At 38.5% G+C, this 20,215-nt stretch overlaps 3 protein-coding genes across 3 annotated transcripts; 2 read left to right on the forward strand and 1 right to left on the reverse strand.

Moving 5' to 3' along the window:
- Positions 1–1,832: 1,832 nt before the first annotated feature.
- Positions 1,833–2,762, forward strand: LOC145683636 (zinc finger MYM-type protein 1-like). The gene has a single exon (XM_081754975.1). It carries the CDS (start codon positions 1,833–1,835, stop codon positions 2,760–2,762), a length of 930 nt encoding a protein of 309 aa, XP_081611101.1.
- Positions 2,763–2,794: 32 nt separating this feature from the next.
- Positions 2,795–3,481, forward strand: LOC145683637 (uncharacterized). Its single transcript, XM_081754976.1, has one exon. It carries the CDS (start codon positions 2,795–2,797, stop codon positions 3,479–3,481), a length of 687 nt encoding a protein of 228 aa, XP_081611102.1.
- A 2,902-nt stretch (positions 3,482–6,383) lies between these two features.
- On the reverse strand, positions 6,384–9,263 carry LOC145683638 (uncharacterized). Its single transcript, XM_081754977.1, has 2 exons — positions 8,715–9,263; positions 6,384–7,523 (listed from the first exon to the last, which is right to left on the reverse strand). The coding sequence occupies exons 1-2, from the start codon at positions 9,261–9,263 to the stop codon at positions 6,384–6,386; spliced, it is 1,689 nt and encodes a 562-aa protein (XP_081611103.1).
- Between the last annotated feature and the right edge of the window lie 10,952 nt (positions 9,264–20,215).

Genomic DNA, 20,215 nt, shown 5'->3' on the forward strand with positions numbered 1-20,215 from the left:
CAGGAACTGTAAATCCTGAGAGAGTCTTCAGATGTCATTCGGAAGCTATTAGATACATTATAGCTCAGAAACATTTACCCCAACCTATTTTACTGCTGCCTTTGCTATTACGCTCATGTAGATACTAGCTACTTAATGAATCTCAATTCATACACAGCCGTCGCAAGCGTCTTGATTGGTGCAATAGTTGAGCAGAGGCGGCCTTTGGGGGTGACGACTGGGGCATCCGCCCCAGGCCCTGCGATAGGATATTCTCTTGTCACAGTCAGCTCAAATATGCGGGCCCTCTGCAACATTCTAATGTACCGTCGCTTAGAGTTAAGTGAATACTTTGGCCAATAATACGTGTGGTGGATTTCTTCGGAAACCAGTTTTCATAAACCAGAACTTCTTACTCAATATTTTACTTTTAGAAGCCTTAAATTCCAAAAATCTACACCATTACTATGAAAGCGTTTAGCATGATATTTTTGGTTTTAAAGTACCGAAATAATTACACCTTTGAGTTTCGGATTAACAATGGGTCAGCAAACAAGGCGACGCTAATACCATGCACGTGACTCTAAATTGCCTTATCTCAACTTTTCTTTGTTGTCGAAATAGAGTGAGAAGTCATGTTGTTTGTTGCTTTTGGGTCTAAAGAGTGGTCCTGTTGCTACGGACACCTCTGAGTCATCGCTTCCAAGAAATAGCTCCTATTGCACGCCTTGTGTAGCACCTCAGTTTGGCTTCGGAATTCGGACCGCGCGGTCGTAGTGAGATGTGGATACGTAATATTATGATTAATGCGTGTGTGTCTTCCGATTATTCGTTTATTGGGCAAAGAATAAGTGACCATCATGAGTGGCAGGGACAGAGACAAATTCCGTAAATATGAAAGTGGGGCTGCAAAAGCCAAGAAACGGAAATATAAAGATTTCATTCAGAAGCAAAAGGGATCTTTGGACAAGTTTGTTGTAGCGGTAAAATCAGCGGATCAACACCAAAAACTTGAGAACACGGATGATGATTTGTCTGTGACTGTGAGCGACCGGTGTGATGCGACAGACCAGGTTATGATACCAAGTTTTGCGTCCGACGAAGAAAATAAACTAGCCGGCAACAAAACTGTTTCTACGCCCTGTTGTCCCACAAGCAACAATGAAAACTTGGTGCAATTCTCTGGGGACAACGTTGTTGCAACAGACCCAGAAAGTGACCTCTCTGTGAAAGCGCGACCATTCCTCTGCATACTTCTGACACTCTTCAAACGACGAGCACACTGTTCGAGGACATATACAATCCAGGTAATTGGAAACATATTAACAGTGAAGTGCGTGTTATGTTAGTGGAGAAGGGTCCAATCAGGCTAAGTGACTGTGAATACCCAAAGGACGAAGGTAACAGACATTTTTCGAACAATTTCTTTACACAGAGGATGCCGAACGGAGAAACAGTGGATAGGCGATGGCTAAGTTATTCGAAGATCAAAGACAGAGTATTTTGCTTTCCTTGTAAGTTGTTTGGCACGACAGCTACTAGAGGCCAGTTAGCAAACGAAGGCTGCTGCGACTGGAAGCATCTTGGCGGTAAACTTCAGCACCACGAAGTTTCTGTAAATCACGTTAAGTGCATGACAGCGTGGTTGGAATCAGCTCGGAGAATGTCCAATGGTAGCGTAATACATAACATGATGCTAGAACGAATTTAGAAAAGAAAAGCTGCATTGGCGCGCAGTGTTAACAAGAATTCTAGCGATTGTACAGTACCTTGCCGAAAACAACAGCGCATTTTGTGGGAGAACGGAGAAACTTTATGCACCGAACAATGGTTAGTTTTTAGACTTAGTTGAGATGCTGGCCAAATTCGATCCAACCATGCAAGAACATCTCCGCCGAATTAAGAACGACGAGGCTCACGACCATTACCTCGGGCATAGGATCCAAAACGAGCTTATCGACCTGATGGCGTCAGAAGTAAAGGGGAAAATTATTGATAAAGTGAAACTTGCTAAATATTTTGCCGTCATCCTTGACTGCATGCCTGATGTTGGCCACAAAGAGCAGATGTCCCTAATATTGCGTTTTCTGGACGTATCAGATCCGGAAGTGAAGGTGGTGGAGCACTACATCGAATTTCTGGATGTGGACAACGCAACAGGAAAGGGGTTGTCTGAAGCTCTTCTTGCCGCACTGGCGAACCTCGGTCTGGACATCGCCGATTGTCGTGGCCAGGGGTACGACTTTGGTGCGAATATGAAGGGAAAACACCAAGGAGTTCAAGCGCACATTCTTCGCATGAACAGTCGAGCATTTTACACTCCGTGTGGCTGCCATAATTTGAACCTTGTTTTAGGAGACATGGCTAAATGCAACTCCCAAGCAGTGACGTTTTTTGGTGTCATACAGAGAATATATAAATGCTTTGCTGCCTCGGCTGAAAGGTGGAAAATTTTGGGAGAAACCGTGCCTTTCATGACTACAAAATCACTTTCAGAAACGCGGTGGGAGTGCCGCCTGGAAAGTGTGAAAGCGCTGTGTTATCAGACGAAAGAAGTCAGGGAGACACTGTTGACTGTCGCAGATACCGCCAATGATCCGCTAGTAAAAAGTGAAGCCGAATGTCTTGCAAATTATGAGCTCGAAAGCTTCGAGTTTATTCTGAGCTTAATCATGTGGTATGACATTTTATTTGCTGTGAATGCTGTCAGCAAAACTTTGCAATCAGCTGACATGCAGCTCGATGTGGCAATACAGCAAATCAAAGCCTTGTTACTTTCTTGAGAAAGTACCGGGAAACCGGATTTTCCTATACTATGATCGCAGCAAAGGAAATTGCGACCGAAATGAACGTAGCTCAGAAATTCAAGGAACGAAGAGTGAGATACAAGAAAAAACAATTCGATTATGAGGGTAACGACGATAAAACATCTTCGCCGGAGGAGTCCTTCAGAACAGGATATTTCTTATGGATAGTGGGTCAAGCACTTACCTCAGTGGAAAAAAGATTCGAACAACTGGAAGAGTATGCTTCAATCTTTGGATTTCTATACAACTTGAAGGGTTTGCGGTTATTGAACGACGATTATTTGTTAAAGTGCTGCATGGATTTGGACAACATGTTACGCGCAGAAGATTCACGCGATTTGGACGGAATTGACTTGTGCGCAGAATTGAAGATTTTTCGAGAAATTCTTCCTGATAACATTAATGTCGCCCAAGAGTGTCTTCAGTACGTATGGCCCATTCGAGATTCATTTCCCAACATCGTTATGTTATACATATTTATGTTGACAATTCCTGTGACAGTTTCCAGCGCGGAAAGAAGCTTTCCGAAGTTGAAACTTATCAAAAACTATCTACGATCAACAATGTCGCAAAGCAGATTGTGCGGTTTAGCTATTTTGTCCATCGAAAAGGAAGTTGCCTTAACAATGGACTACGAGGACCTTATCAACGATTTTGCACAGCGAAAAGCCAGAAAAGTGGACTTCCGTCTGTGACCGTCAAAGCAGCTGCTTCGTAAGTCAGTGATAGTTTTATTATGTGTTCTAGTTTGTTGCTCTTGCATGCATGTAAAATGTTTCCGAATCATTAATATCGTAAGTTATATCGACCCCCATGCCATAAGAACCCCTTACCCCCTCAAAACTTTCACCTGTTTCCCGGCTTCTAGAGGGGGAACTTCGCCTACCGAGCCACCCCGCCCGGGGCCCCGCATACTACTAAGGCTGCCTCTGAGTTCAGTGTTGGCACGCCATTTTGTTTTATATTGATTCTTCAAATTCTTCCATTCAGTTATACCTAGCTTCGTAAAACTTGACATGGACATTATTTGGTACAATACAAAACTACTGAGTGGCTCCACAATCCATAAAACAACGTACTTTACTGTCTTGCCAACATTTTATATAGAATTATGTTTTCATAACTTCCATTCAACATAGCAGTACTAAACTTGACATAAATGTTATTTAATAGAGTGCTAGCATATTTTGAGTATCACCGTGGCCGAGCATCCGATTGTCAGTGTTACCAACCTATTTTATATAAATGAAAGCTTGTGTGCCTAAAATGTTATTAAGGGACCAGAGGCTTCGCGATTGTTTGTAGAATTGCAATGTTTTTAAAGTGATTACATTTTATGATCAGGGTAAGGTGAAGATGATCAACACCATGATTTTGCACTCCAACTATTTCGTTGTTACATGGAACAATGGCTACATGCATATTTCATTTTCTTCGACAGGTTCTATTAGAAAGATCTCCCCAAGCCTACCTGAAAAGGACATCAAAGACAGTATCAAGAACTGGCTGAAACACACCGCAAAGATTTTTAGACGCCATGGCGAAGAAGAAACGGAACGAGTAAGAAGTGGATGTACTGAAGAAGATTGTTTATTTATGTGTATATTCTGTGAATAACTTTTATGTTCGCGTATAAGATACTACTTAGACCCTACTTTCTTTTTCATTATTGTAATTAATACTTGATACCTTTTGAGCATGTTTAGATTTATAAGCTGTAGACAGCTCAGATAACGTTTCTGCTAAATGCATAATATTGCCATTTAGAGGCAAATTCGTTGCTTTTCCATTGCTATACTGTTTCTAAATGTTGTCACATCCCTAAACATTAATAATTGGATTGTTAATCACATTATTTATGTGTTCACAGTCCAGTGGCGTATTTAGGGGGGGGGCTTCCGGGCTTAAGCCCCCCCGAAATCTTACTTACTATAGTAAAGTATATGAAATATCTTGCAGAATTTTCACATTTTCAGGCAAAGCCCTCCCCGAAAGTTAGCAAAGCCCCCCCCGAAAGAAAATCGTAAATACGCCACTGCCACAGTCACTTTGAATCAAAATTGGAGAGGGTTTGCATCTTTTGCAGTGCTCTATTATGGTTTTGTTGTTCTAGAAACTGTAGACAAACATTTTTTCCTGTTCCACATTTACAGTTGCTTTTTTTAATTTTTGGTGACTGAGAGCATTTGTATGTACTTCAAAACTAAAAAGGAACACGTTTGTGACAAATATAGAATAACGAAAGCACAGCAAGGCATTCAAAGCTTCCAATTTAGAGCTTGGAGATTGTTTTAAATATAATTTTATACATGTATCTTTGCGCAGTTCCACAATTTGGAAAGAGTTACTAGCGTCAATAAGGGTCCGCACTCACTAGTTGAAGAGGTAAATTCCAAAGGAGCCTAAATCGAAAAAGTAAGTGTTTCAGGAGACGATTTTTTGTGTGTTTCTCCATCATTCTGTTTCTGTGAAAGAAAAGTAATCTACATAAAAGTAAATTGTAATTGCGTACTTTTCGTAAGATAACGGTGAAATTATCACCTTTAGCAGGAGTTTCAAGTGTTTTTAGTGTTTTTAGTTTTTTTTTTAGTTTTTAGAGTAAGTGTTTTTAGGCATAAGTAAGAAAATATGATGATGTATGAAGGCGTGATATGTTTATGTACTTTATTTACAAATCACACATATCACATCCAAAGCTAATGAACTGTATAATTAAACCCATTTTACTGATTCACCCAGATATCATGAAGATCGAGAAATAAGACTTGACGAATATTTTAGCTGTTACTTGCTTCAATTCTTATTTAAAGGTACATGTGTTAATATGATAAATATAACATGCTTTGTTCATATGTTAATATACTGATATAATACTTAAATATTAGTACAATGAATTACTTAACTTCTTTCTGCAGTAATTGTTGCTTGCTGCTAGCTAAACCACATGTTGCTTGCTAACCATCATACTTTGTCTTCGATCACACATAAACTGAGTAGCACTCTAAAACACTGTTAAGAACATGTAAATCTTGTCTATGAATGAACATGTGTTTCTCTAAAGACTATGAATAAATATGTTTTTCTAAACTATTAATGAATGTGCTTGCCTAGTTGCACTTCACAACACGTTGTCGAATGCTCAGACACAACTTGAATAGCACACTGAAGGCACTGTTGCCAGCCAATGCAAACACAACTCACTAAAACTCACCAGAAAAATCACTAAAAGAATCACAAAGAATTCACTAAAACCACTAAACTATATATAAAAAAAATGAAACTAATATGAATAAAAATAATGCACATATGCAAGCTTATCCATCCTCCCCCTCCTTGATTGGACACAATCAATTAATATTCTAGGGGTAAAGGAATTAGCTTAGCAACACTACGCCGAAAAATGCCACTTTTACACTTCACAGTTGCCACTCGCACTAAATTATCACTGCCCGGATGAACTTCTTCAATCACACCTAACTTCCACACTTGAGGAGGAACATTGTCTTCTTTTAACAATACGACCATGCCCGGTTGTAGATTAGGCTGAGCTGACTTCCATTTTCTTCTTTGGTGTAACTGGTTGAGGTAATCCCTTGATCAACGTTTCCAAATATGCTGCTTCATTTGTTGAATCCGTTGCCATCTTCCTAGTCTGTTGATAGGCACGTCTAGTAGATCTGGTTCCGGAAGGCTGAGAAGTGTATCTCCCATTAAAAAATGTCCTGGACTGAGATATATTGGATCTGTAGGATCGTTGGAAATGGCTGTCAATGGTCTTGAATTTAGAATGGCTTCAATTTGAATAAGTAACGTGTTCAAATCTTCGTATGTCAGACTTGCAGTTCCTGCTACACGCCGTAGGTGGTACTTCATGGATTTTATTGAATTTTCCCATGACCCCATGTGAGGAGATCTGGCAGGAATGAATTTCCATTCTAAACCTTCTTGAGCTGAGTATTCCAGGATGTCCTTTCGGTTAGTCTTGGATTCAAAAAATTGTTGCAATTCTCGATTGGCGCCAACAAAGTTTGAACCATTGTCGCTACAGATAGATAAGCATTTTCCTTGCCTAGCAATAAATCTCTTCAATGCTGCGATGAAAGCTTGAGAAGTTAAGTCTGAAACTATTTCTATGTGAACTGCTCTAGTGGCTAAACAGATGAACAACGCTGCATATACCTTCATTTGAATTTTGCTGCGAATTGTGGGCTTGACATAAAAGAATCCTGCGTAGTCCACTCCCACGTGTACAAATGGTCTTGCTTCATTTACTCTTTCCTTGGGTAAGTGTCCCATTAACTGTGATGACCTTGTTGATCTCCACTTGAAACAAACCAAACAATTGTGTACTATTGCCTTGACCATCTTCTTAGCTCTTGGAATCCAATATCTGGTACGCAAAGATGCAATAAGAAGCTGTGGTCCTGCATGAAGCAACCTTTTATGTTCTTCTTTGACTATCAGATGGGTGAAATGATGACCTGCAGGTAGGATGAATTGGTGCTTGTTGTCGTACTCCAAGTTTGAATGTTCCAATCTTCCTCCTACTCTTAGCATTCCTTCCGTGTCCAGAAATGGAAAAAGATCCTTGATTGGCCATTTTGTTGAAACTTCCATTTGTTGCTGCAAGTTCAATATTTCTTGATGATAGGTAGTATGTTGTACTATCTTGATACATCTGTGTAACGCTAAACGAAGTTCCGAAGCGTCAAGACTATCGGTTTTTCTTTCTAATTTCTTGGAAAGACAATTATGTTTGAATCGCAAACAATATGCTACTACTCTCAACATTTTGTTTAACGATGAATATCTTTTCATAAAGCTTGTTTCATGAACTGCCACCAAACTTATCATGACTTTCTTCTCTTCTGGAATATTAGCCGGCTCATTTTGTTCTTGACATGGCCATTCCGCTGTGTGAAGAAACTCTGGACCATGCCACCATTCTCGAGACTGAATAAGAGTATTGGGATCCGCTCCTCGACTAACTATGTCTGCCGCATTTTCTTTACTAGGCACGTGGTGCCATTGATTGATTGATGTGATTCTCTGAATTTGAGCGACCCTGTTGGATACAAATGTCTTCCAACGATTGGGAGGTGATTTGATCCATGACAAAACTATCGTCGAGTCTGTCCACAGGTGTATACCACTGACCTCTATATTCAATATGGATAGCGTTTTGTCTATTAGCTTCGAAAGTAACAGTGCTCCACATAATTCCAATCTAGGCAACGTTTGCTTCTTCAGTGGTGCAACCTTCGACTTTGAACAAAGTAAATTGACTTCAATGTTTCCTTGTTCGTCTGTAGCCCTGATGTACACTACTGCTCCAAAATTTTCTTCACTTGCATCGCAAAAACCATGTAATTGAATTTCCTTAACGTTCTCCGAAGACATTACGTTTCTTGTAATTTGTATCTTCGCCATCGCAGGTAACCAAGACATTAATTGATTCCACTCAACTTGTAGGACTGTGTCTAATGGGTCATTCCAATCCATCCCTGTCTTCCACAACTTCTGTAAGAAATTCTTGTATTTGATGACAATTGGAGCGATTAGACCTAATGGATCGAAGATAGATGACACTATGCTGACGACTTGTCTTTTTGTCATTGCAACATTACTTTCTACTGCAGTTCCATTTTTACAAATTTTGTTCGAAATTATAAGTTTGTCTGTTAATGGAATCCATGCTATTCCTAAAGTCTTAACACCGTCTTGCTGACCAAGTATGATTGGCTGTTGTTTTTCCCTGAAGTCTTCGGGAACTCCTTGAAGTATTTCTTCTTTGTTAGAACTCCATTTACAAAGCTTGAAACCTGCTCTGCTTAAAATATTAATAAGATCCTTCTGTAGTTCTAAGGCCTTTGACACGTTTGGTACTGATTTTAACACATCATCAATGTAGAAATTGTGTTTTATTACTTCTGCTGCTTCTGGAAATTCCTTGGAATTTTCCTCCGCTATTTGCTTCAGACATCTTGTTGCCAAGAAGGATACTGACGATGTCCCGTACGTGACTGTTTGTAACTCATACGACTGGATCGGTTCTTCTACTGAGTTTCTCCAAAGGATGCGTTGTAAACACTTGTCCTCATCATGAATTAATATTTGGCGGTACATTTTCTCTAAGTCTGCTGTAAATGCAACTGGGTACAACCGAAACCTTAAAATAATGGAGTACAAGTCATCTTGAACAATTGGCCCAACTTGAAGAATGTCATTCAATGATTTGCCATTAGACGTTTTTGCACTTGCATCAAAAACCACTCTTAATTTAGTTGTTGTACTGTCCATCTTGAATACAGGATGATGTGGAAGATAACAACTGCTGCTGCTGTTCACGTCTTCTTCTGTAACTTTTCGCATGTGACCCAAACTTAAATACTCATCCATGAAGGCGGCATATTGTTTATGAAACTCAGGATTTTGTAGCAATCTTCTTTCAAGCTGCTTAAATCTTTGTAGTGCCATGTTGTAAGACTCTCCTAAAGGTGCATTCTCTTCCTTCTTTGGTAATTTGACAATAAATCTTCCGTCTCCATTTCTGGTTGTATTTTGTAAAAAATGCTTCTCACAATTTTCTTCTTCCGGCGTGTAAATCTTAGTCTGAATATCTTCGAGTTCCCAGAATTTTCTCAATTGTGTATCCAAGTCTGTCTCCATCTGAGCAAAACATGAAATTACCGACTGGTTGGCTTCTTCGGGTATTGAAGGCATATTTCCGACGACAACGTATCCTAGCTTCGTTTCCTGCAAAACTGGATAATGTCCTTTCCTTGTCTTCTGGCCTGGCTCAAGGAGACTGTAGAATAACCCCGCACCTATAAGCATGTCTACTGACGACGAGCGATGAAAATTTGGATCGGCTAAGCAAATATCCTTTGGCAAGTTCCAATTACTGTAATCAATATCCTTAGAAGGTATGCAACCTGTAATGTTTGGCAATACTAAACAATCGACCACTGCATTAAAATCACATGTTCTTGAATAAATATGAACTTCAACACTGTACTGAGCTTCGGAAGTTACAGAATTGATACCTCTAATGGGAACACGATTTTTCGTTTTCTTGAGACCTAATCTATGAACTAAAGCTTCGCTTACAAAATTCGATTGAGACGCTGCATCTAATAACACTCTGCATTGTTGAAAACGACCTTTAGTGTCTGTTACGTTAACTAACGCTGTTGCTAATAAGACTTGCTGACCATAATTAATCTTAAATGAGCAATAAGAGTCCTGTGGTTGAACTTTAACCTGGTTCTGTTCCTTAACTTTAGGTACATTAGTATTATTGTTATTTGTTTTGCTTGAACTGTCTTTGTTAGTAGCCTCCTGAGCAGTATCTTCATGCAACAGTGTATTATGCTTAAAATTACATTTCTTACAAGTACTTGATTTGCATGCCTTTACTTGATGTTTATTACCTAAGCAATTAAAACATAGTTTATTTTGCTTCACGAGCTCCTTTCTTTGATTAATGGTAGCACTCAGAAATTCTGGGCAGCGAAAAACAGCATGCGTTTCTTTGCTACGACAAATATTACATGCATTTGGAAGCACAGTAACAAACGCATTCACTTGACTGTTATTCTTTCTTTTTGCTTTGGAATCTACACTTTTGTTGTGATAAGTACTTTCAGATTGAGTAGGACGAATGTTTTCTAACATTTGACAACGACCTTCTAAAAATGAAAATAATTCCGATAACGATGGAAAGGAGTCACTACTTTGCTCAGCTTCCCATTCCCTTTTGCTTGCCGAATCAAGTTTTTCTACTAAATGTTGTGTTAGGAGTACGTCATGCAAAGGTTTGTCCAAATTCAATGCTTCAAGGGCTTGAAAATTACTACGTGCAGTATTTACAAATTGTCTAATGTCTTTAGCGTTTTCTTTCATTACTGGCTTGATATTGAGCAACCCTCGTACATATGTCGAAGCTATCAACCGTTTGTTTTCGTAGCGTTCAACAAGAAGCTTCCATGCAATTTCGTAATTTACTTCTACCGTTGGCAGATTTGCTATTAATGTAAACGCTTCTCCCTTGAGTGATGTGCGCAAATATTGAAACTTACAAACTGTACTTAATGATTCGTTATTGTGAATAAGGGAAATGAAAATGTCCTTAAAGGGCGACCACTCCTCGTATTTACCGCAAAATGTGGGCAAGGAAATTTTAGGCAATTGTACTGAACTACTACTAGAATTTCCAGCTTTGTTATTTGCTGTCCCTGAACCCGTTTTTTGTTCAAAACTATCAATAAATTCTTGTAGCTTAACCTTTGAATCATAATACAGTTCCTCGAATGTAATTCTGTGCGTTTCTTGTTCACCCGTCTCATCCAAGAGCTCTATTTCTGACTGTATCTCATCAAACTTAATAAAAACCCCTTCAAGTGCAACTAACCTCGTTCTTGCTTCTTGTATGCTAGGTTTATTTTCATTCTGTAGTTTTTGAAGAAATGTCTGTATTCTTGTTGCCTGACCTTTGACCGAAGCACGTTTCTTAATTAATTGACCCAACTGCACTTCTGCCATTGTTTCAGTCCTTCTTTTTTAACTACACAAACCGCTGACAATATATTTTACTTTTCACTTCTGAGTGACATACAAACGTGTAACCTTGAATTCAGCTGGGTTGAATGCACACACACCACTATACTGATATGAACAGCTCTGTCCTGCTTATGACAGCAGCACCCACACAAACACACACGAGAACAAACAATGCAAAGTCACGTTTCTCGTTCTGACATCCGGTGGACGGAGGACCAAAAAAAATGATGATGTATGAAGGCGTGATATGTTTATGTACTTTATTTACAAATCACACATATCACATCCAAAGCTGTATAATTAAACCCATTTTACTGATTCACCCAGATATCATGAAGATCGAGAAATAAGACTTGACGAATATTTTAGCTGTTACTTGCTTCAATTCTTATTTAAAGGTACATGTGTTAATATGATAAATATAACATGCTTTGTTCATATGTTAATATACTGATATAATACTTAAATATTAGTACAATGAATTACTTAACTTCTTTCTGCAGTAATTGTTGCTTGCTGCTAGCTAAACCACATGTTGCTTGCTAACCATCATACTTTGTCTTCGATCACACATAAACTGAGTAGCACTCTAAAACACTGTTAAGAACATGTAAATCTTGTCTATGAATGAACATGTGTTTCTCTAAAGACTATGAATAAATATGTTTTTCTAAACTATTAATGAATGTGCTTGCCTAGTTGCACTTCACAACACGTTGTCGAATGCTCAGACACAACTTGAATAGCACACTGAAGGCACTGTTGCCAGCCAATGCAAACACAACTCACTAAAACTCATCAGAAAAATCACTAAAAGAATCACAAAGAATTCACTAAAACCACTAAACTATATACAAAAAAAAAAAAAAAAAAAAAATGAAACTAATATGAATAAAAATAATGCACATATGCAAGCTTATCCAAAATAACTTCAGAGAATATTGTTGACTATGGACATTTTGGAAAACAACGCTGTTTTCTTTTGATAATAATTAATTTCAGTTATGGAGTTTTGCCATGAAACTCAGTTCATTATACGGAGATGCTAAAATGGAACTTATTAGAACCAATATCTCAAAATTGACAAAAGTTAACTTACAAGGGAACCTTCCGAAAATGATAGTTGCAGTGAAAGATATGGCCTATGCCAATTGAAAGAGCTGTAACAGAGATGAGCATTTCCAAAAAATTAGCTGCCCATAGAAATAGGTTCAAGAAATATAAGGGGTGGAAGTTCGGGAAACAGCAAGGTTGGACAAGGGGGAAAAGTGCAAATTCCGCAAAAAAAAGGGGGGCAGGGCAAAATACAATGCTGACAAGTGATGTATAGAAAGAGACTTGCCACAATAGGGAACAAATGGAGACCACCAGTAGGGTTAACAGTGTTGCCAACCGCAATGAAAATTACATGTTTTGCAAATAGCACTATATGAATTGAGTGCAATATTCAGTTATTGGAGATTATCAGTGCGGATTTAGAAGAAATCGATCAACTATCGACCAAATATTTACCATTCGCCAAATACTCGAAAAGAAGTGGGAATACAATACCCCGGTACATCAACTATTTATTGATTTTAGAAAGGCTTACGACTCGGTTAGGAGAGAAACATTATACAACGTTCTTACAGAGCTTGGAATACCGAGAAAGTTAATTAGATTAATTAAGATATGTTTAAGTGAATCCCAAAGTAAAGTCCGGGTAGGTTAATTTTTGTCCACGAGCTTCCACGTCGAAAATGGCCTGAAACAAGGAGATGCGTTGTCGCCATTATTATTTAACTTTGTGCTGGAATACGCCATAAGGAAAATCAAAGATAGCAACCAGGGCCTAGAGTTGAACGGCATTCACCAGATTATGGCATATGCTGATGATGTAAATTTAATAGGGGATGATAGGAGAACAGTAGAAATAAATGCAGAGATATTATTAAACGCTTGCAGGGACATGGGTTTAGAAGTAAATGCACAGAAAACTAAATACATGGAAGTGCGTCGGGACCGTAATACGGCAAATTGTGGAGGCGTTAAAATATTAAATAATACTTTTGATAAAGTGGATACTTTCAAATATTTAGGATCAATATTAACAGACGAAAATCATATTCACGAAGAAATTAAATGTCGACTAAAAGCAGGGAATTCGTGTTACTATTCGGTTCAAAATCTCTTGTCGTCGCGAATTCTGTCGAGAAATTTGAAGCTTAAAATATATAAAACGATAATCATGCCTGTTGTTCTGTATGGTTGCGAAACATGGTCGCTTACTCTGAGGGAAGAACATAGACTGAAAGTATTTGAGAACAGGATCCTGAGAAGAATATTCGGACCCAAGAGGAACGAGAATGGGGAATGGCGGAAGCTTCATAACGAGGAACTACATAGTTTATACGGTTTACCCAACATTGTTAGGGTCGTCAAGTCTAGGAGGCTTAGGTGGGCAGGTCATGTAGCTAGAATGGAAGAAAGTAGAAACGCTTTCAAAGTCTTGACTGGTAGACCCATAGGAAAACGACCATTAGGAAGACCTAGGCGCAGATGGGAGGATAATATTAAGATGGATCTCGCAGAGATAGGAATACAAAGTAGAAACTGGATCCAATTAGCTAAGGATAGAAGTCAGTGGAGAGCTTTTGTGAACGCGGCACTGAACCTCCGGGTTCCATAGGCCATAGAGTTAGTTAGTTAGTGCAATATTCAGTGTCATGTAGAACATAAGATATGACGTGTATAATCAGTGGTACAATCTAACAAAAGAAAATAGAAAGAACAGAAGTACGAAAAATACGGAAAAGACGAAGTTGGCCATAATGCGCCACATTTGATCACGAGCTGTGCATATTAGAATGAACAAGACAAGAAGCACCAACTATGCAGGAAACCGACGTACCTAGAGTCGAAAAGAAAAACGAGTTCCAAAGTTGGCAGCACTGGCCATGAACATCCAGACAAGTCTAATATAGTTAGGCCACTCGCTTCACAAAAAGAAAATTCCGGCAACAGGCATCACTCGGAATGCATCAATGCTAGAGTGATTGAGGCAATGCCAAGTCGGGGAACATGAAATGGTTGGGTTTAGCCAACAACCTATAATAGAAGTAAACATTATGTCATGGTTGGGTCGTATGTGGGAATATACAGGGTGTCCCACCAAACTTTGTGGCCTGAAAGATTTGAGAAACGAACAAAAATGTGACGGATCCAGTTGTGCAGGAATGTACCAATGTCAGGGGATGATAAAAGTCTGTGAGAAAAAAGTGCCCCCAGGATCCCCATCATAGGGCCCCAGGAGCCAACTTCAAACATGGCAACAGGGACCGAGTGGTACCTCTCTCGATTGATCATGGAATGTGCAACAACACATATAGGAAACATTTGAAGCATGTTTTTCAAAATGAAACATTTTAAGCATGCTATATGAAGCATGTTTTTCAAAATGGCCGCCACAAATTTATGTTGTGTCTTAACATGGCATCGAACATTGTGATCTCAAATTGCTGCGAAGCGAAAAGAGATGTTGCAAATCCAATTGCACAGGAATGTACTCATGTCGAGGGCCAAGAAAACTTTGTAAGAAGCAAGTCCCCAGGGTCCCCATCATAAGGCTCGAGGGGTCAACCGGAACATTTCAAATGGGAACAGGGGGCGGATGATATTCCTCTGGATAGATACAACACCGCCTATAAGAAACATTTGCCATATGAAGCACGGTTTTCAAAATGGCCGTCAAAAATGCACGTTGTTCTTGTCACCGAGCAGATATTTTGGCGGCCATTTTGAAATCCCATATAGTAAATATTTCTGATATGCGTTGTTGCATATTCCATGATTTATCGAAAGAAATATAACTAAACCGATGGTGCTATTTGAAAGTTTGAAGTTGGCCCCTGGAACCCTATGATGGGGGACTTGGGGGCACTTGCGTCTCACAGAAGTTTCTTGCCCGCTGACATGGGTACATTCCTGCACAACTGGATGTGTCACATTTTTTTTTCGCTTTGAAACTATTTCAGTCGCAGAGTTAGGTGGGACACTCTGGATACATCATATAGGCGGTGATAGTACTGCAGACAGCAACACACAGCAGATCAAGCCTTTGATTATGTTTGCTTTCTATTGGTGTGGATATGTGATAGAGAGACCACCAAAGGTTCCGACACCTCTAGAGTACTGTTTCGAGACATTCACAGGGGATCATTGTACCACGTATGACGGATTGGCAGTATTCCGCTGTGTTCACTGCAAATGTATCTTCTGTTTGGACCATTGTCTCATCGAACAATTGCACGTACAATGTGGACGAGCATGTACAAATGATGCGAAGGCTAATGCCTCTTGCCGGAATTTTCTTTTTGTGAAGCGAGTGGCCTAACTATATTAGAATTGTCTGGATTTTCATGGTCAGTGCTGCCAACTTTGGAACTCGTTTTTCTTTTCGACTCTAGGCACGTCGGTTTCCTGCATAGTTGGTGCTTCTTGTCTTGTTCATTCTAATATGCACAGCTCGTGATCAAATGTGGCGCATTATGGCCAACTTCGTCTTTTCCGTATTTTTCGTACTTCTGTTTTTTCTATTCTCTCTTGTTAGATTGTATCACTGATTATACACGTCATATCTTATGTTCTACATGACACTGAATATTGCACTCACTACATATAGTGCTATTTGCAAAACATGTACTTTTCATTGCGGTTGGCAACACTGTTAACCCTACTGGTGGCCTTCATTTGTTCCCTATTGTGGCAAGTCTCTTTCTATACATCACTTGTCTAAAACTGGGAAAAAAGGGGGCCGTTGCCATAGAAACAAACGTTTCCATAACAACGAATCCTGTCACTGCTTGTCAATCTAAAACTGTTTGAAGAAAAGAATAAGTCGTAAGTGGGAACCCTTCACCCCTGGTGGGGATGTTCATGAAGCTATCAGCTTATGTCTAATTACGTTGGAATATATTAGCCGTTACGGAAAGTTAAATTGTCAATGATTAATCTATTTCTGATTTGTTGATAAAACTGAAGCAACAATGGAATTTTCTACAGCTACGGGAAAAGAGAATTTAATACTACATTTTTAAACGAACAGTAACAGCATATGGACTTTACTTCTATTAAGAAAATAGGTGTTCTTTATTTCAGCGGATTATTCATTAACTACTGGACCTAGCAAGCTGAAATTTTCAGTACAGTAAGATCTCATGCTATTTTATACGAAGGTATACTCATCCGAACCGAAAACCATGTCCACGGGAAGTAATTTGAGAATAACTGTCCAAAATCAAACAATCTAAATCACTAAGTCATGCGATGTCGTACTGTCAACAAACAATTGACTACCGAAAACTGACGCTATAGTGCTGTAGTGGAGGCATAATTTACCGTGTACTGAAATGTATACTTGTACTCATTAATCAGAAATTTAATATTTACTCTGGTTTATTTATGTTAGCAAAATGGTACTAAATTAAAGCATATTTATACACTGTCCAAATCGAAAATTCACACACTCACACAAAACTACTAACTACATACACCACTGTTAGTACTATACATAAAGACAACTAACTAAACTAAACATGCACCATTTAGTTACATGCATGTTGACAAAATAAATACTCCCTTCTGATATATACCGTCGGCTCTATTTAATTTAGAGGGGGCAAAATGAGAAAGGTAAACACTAGGTCCAATTGACCTGACCAATTGTTTACATAATGATTGCCAAAAATTGATGCCCTGGGGGCACCTTAACGAGGTTTATGGAGGGACCCTTCCCCTGAAAGGGGAAAAGGCCCTAAAACGAACAATAACTAACCCATTCCCCCGCTAGAACTGGTTCAATTTGGAAAAGGGGATAGGAGCCCTTTTAAGCTAACTTAAGCTGCCATTCCGAAAGTTAACATTGCAACTATGAAACCTACTGTGTACATGCACTTACTGACTAATAAAAAAAAAACACATTTACTATACACACTATAATATATGTACGAAACCAGGTCGTATTGTCCCTAATCCCTACTTGAGTTTGAAATAAAAAAAAATAAAGTCACTCTTTCACTGTTGTCTATTCTCGATAGGCAGCAAACATGGCTTCCTAGTAAACAGAACTGGAATTTGTTATTTCACTGAATTGTAGCTTCTTTACCAAAATTTGTGGATTTTCCGGGCTCCTATTCCGTTGTAAATCTTTAACTATTGAATTACATTATATGTTACCTTAGTTGTCCTTGGAAATTGGAATTCTTCCCGAAAAATATGTGGCAAGAAAATCACAAGCTGCTCCTACTAGTGTGTCTTCAATTATTCTGATAATATTGCGCCGAAAAAGCCAGAGGTAGGAGAATTCCTCCAATCAGAACGAAACTCTAGCCGCGGAAATTACAAAGCAAATAGAAATTTGGCAAATCCAGATATAACCGGATCTGAAAGCGACTATGGACTAGTGAGAGGGGGTGAGGGAAAGATTAGGTACCTGGCCAAAATCTACATTGGTCTGAAATTAAGGAAATTTATATCCAATAACGGAACTATGTTTCGGTATGACGTCAGAATGGTAAACCTTGTAACTATTCAAGTTATATATCCGGAAATGGGATTTACACTTAATCAAAATATAAATAAATATATTATACAGTGGGAATATGGTTACTAACGAAACCTTTGGGTTCATTATATTTAATTCGAAGTAGAGAGAGTAAATAAATTGTGTAACTAAACCGAAATTGAATTAAAAAAAAAATTACTAGGTACAGGGTGCGTAAAAAAAATTACCATTGCTTTCAACTGTAATGGTATATTACATGTCAGCATTGTATTTTGCCCCGCCCCCCCTTTCTTTTGCGGAATTTGCACTTTTCCCCCTTGTCCAACCTTGCTGTTTCCCGAACTTCCACCCCTTATATTTCTTGAACCTATTGCTATGGGCAGCTAATTTTTTGGAAATGCTCATCTCTGTTACAGCTCTTTCAATTGGCATAGGCCACATCTTTCACTGCAACTATCATTTTCGGAAGGTTCCCTTGTTAGGCTCTTTTGCAATCCACCCCTTCAATTACTACATAGCTTTATAAATGTTGTAAACAGCTACTTGGATCAATATTGGGTACAATTTGTGGCTTTTTCTATGCACTGTTGTGGTTTCATTGCTGACAGAAAACGGTAGAGAAGCAATTCTACTGTTCCACATTCACAGCTTTTTTTTTTTTTTTTTTTTTTTTTTTTTTTTTTTTGTCGATAGCCATACACACGAATTTTCTCATTTCTTACGAAACATGGAGCAACAGTAAAGCAGGGCACTCAATCTTCAGCCTGGTTGCCAAATTTTATATCTCATGTGTAATTTTGAACGATGTTCTCCAATGCAAGTTGTCAAACTTTTTGTAATAAAAATTATATATATATATATATATATATATATATATATATATATATATAGAGAGAGAGAGAGAGAGAGAGAGAGAGAGTAGTCATAGTCATTTCTTACATCATTAATTAACATGACCACAAAAAAGTGACAATGGACGCGACCGGGACTCAAAGCCGGATCTCCTAGCCAGTTGGCGGCCGGATTTCCTATGCTGTTCATTACAGCACCCACGACACGGCAGAAAATTGACGTGACGTGGTGGTGTAATAGACAGCATATCCAGCCGCCAACTGGCTAGGAGATCCAGGTTTGAGTCCCTATTGCATTTCAATATTTACCTAACAAGGGCGTTGTGAAAAAGTGAAATAAATCTAAAATTCATAATTCTTTCTTGTGTAAGCACATTTGTATATAACTAACATTTGAAATAGTGTGGATACAGTGTGATTTAACAATAGAAAGAAATTGTGGAAGAGAATATTTGTGGAAATAAATCAGTAAACATCAAACTTCAATATTGAACATTTTAATGTCTTTGATGTTATTAATTTATTTCCACAAATAAAACGTTATTCAATTTTACATGTATTGCATTTGCTTATACTTCCATTAACGTTTTTCACTTCTGTGTAAGTTTTATCAGCATTTAACTTCATTGCATGGTCGAACATGAAAGCAATACACGCACTTACATTGAAATTTTTAGGAAAAAACAGTAGAAGGTTGCATATTTTTATAACAATTTTAAGTTAGAATGTTAATAAAATAAAATGTTTTATATATACCTTCATCTGCATAGCTTGCTTTCCTTTAAGGATCACTTGAGAAATTCATTTGTGTTGATGTTCAACTGTGCCTTTTTTCTTCTTTTTTCTAGTTCCTCAGTAGGTTATTTATAATTATAGATAAGTTTACAAAATTTCCTTCTGAAATGTATTAATTTTTGACTGCATATGTGGTTAGTATAATCGAAAGTGACTTTCGTATATGATGATACAGAGATTTAGATAGAATTCCTGAAAGGTTTAAGATCCAGTAAATCCCTTTAGCACAGATCTGATCGACAACAGATCTATGCCAAAGAACCTTACTGGTTGTTAAATCTTTTGAGGAATTCGATCTGGATCTCTGTAACGACACATCCTCTACGAAAGCCGCTTTCGATTTTCAAGTTAGAAATCCACGCGGGAGGTGTTGAAGAGGTGATAAAATATGACCTAACTTCGACGTCTTCAAGACGTGCCCACTGGTACCAATAATCGACATCAAGGTTTCACCAATTACGCACCTATAATACCACGTTCTAAATTAGTATCCCAGTGGGATGCTTTGCACGTCAAAACTGACGTCTAAAAGCACGTGTAATTTGCGGACATTTGTACGTTTTCCGACATGCCGAAAACAGGTCATTCCTTGACGTGAAGTTGGTCTCTTTTCGACCAAACAAAAAGACGTCCATACGCATGTGAGGTGGTTGCTTGGGATGTCTCGGTTTGACTGCTAG

The sequence above is a fragment of the Thermobia domestica genome, chromosome 4, assembly GCF_964235325.1.
Source record: "Thermobia domestica chromosome 4, izTheDome1.hap1.1, whole genome shotgun sequence".
Taxonomy (NCBI): Eukaryota; Metazoa; Arthropoda; class Insecta; order Zygentoma; family Lepismatidae; genus Thermobia; species Thermobia domestica.

What these genes read in the sequence shown, in the direction of transcription:
- LOC145683636 (XM_081754975.1), top strand. Translation starts at nt 1,833, where the DNA reads ATGCTGGCCAAATTCGATCCAACCATGCAAGAACATCTCCGCCGAATT.
- LOC145683638 (XM_081754977.1), bottom strand. Translation starts at nt 9,263, where the DNA reads ATGGCACTACAAAGATTTAAGCAGCTTGAAAGAAGATTGCTACAAAAT. An exon ending in AATTTCCAGAAGCAGCAGAA is followed by an intron (nt 7,524 to 8,714) that starts GTAATAAAACAC and finishes TGTCTTTCCAAG; the next exon opens with AAATTAGAAAGAAAAACCGA.
- LOC145683637 (XM_081754976.1), top strand. Translation starts at nt 2,795, where the DNA reads ATGATCGCAGCAAAGGAAATTGCGACCGAAATGAACGTAGCTCAGAAA.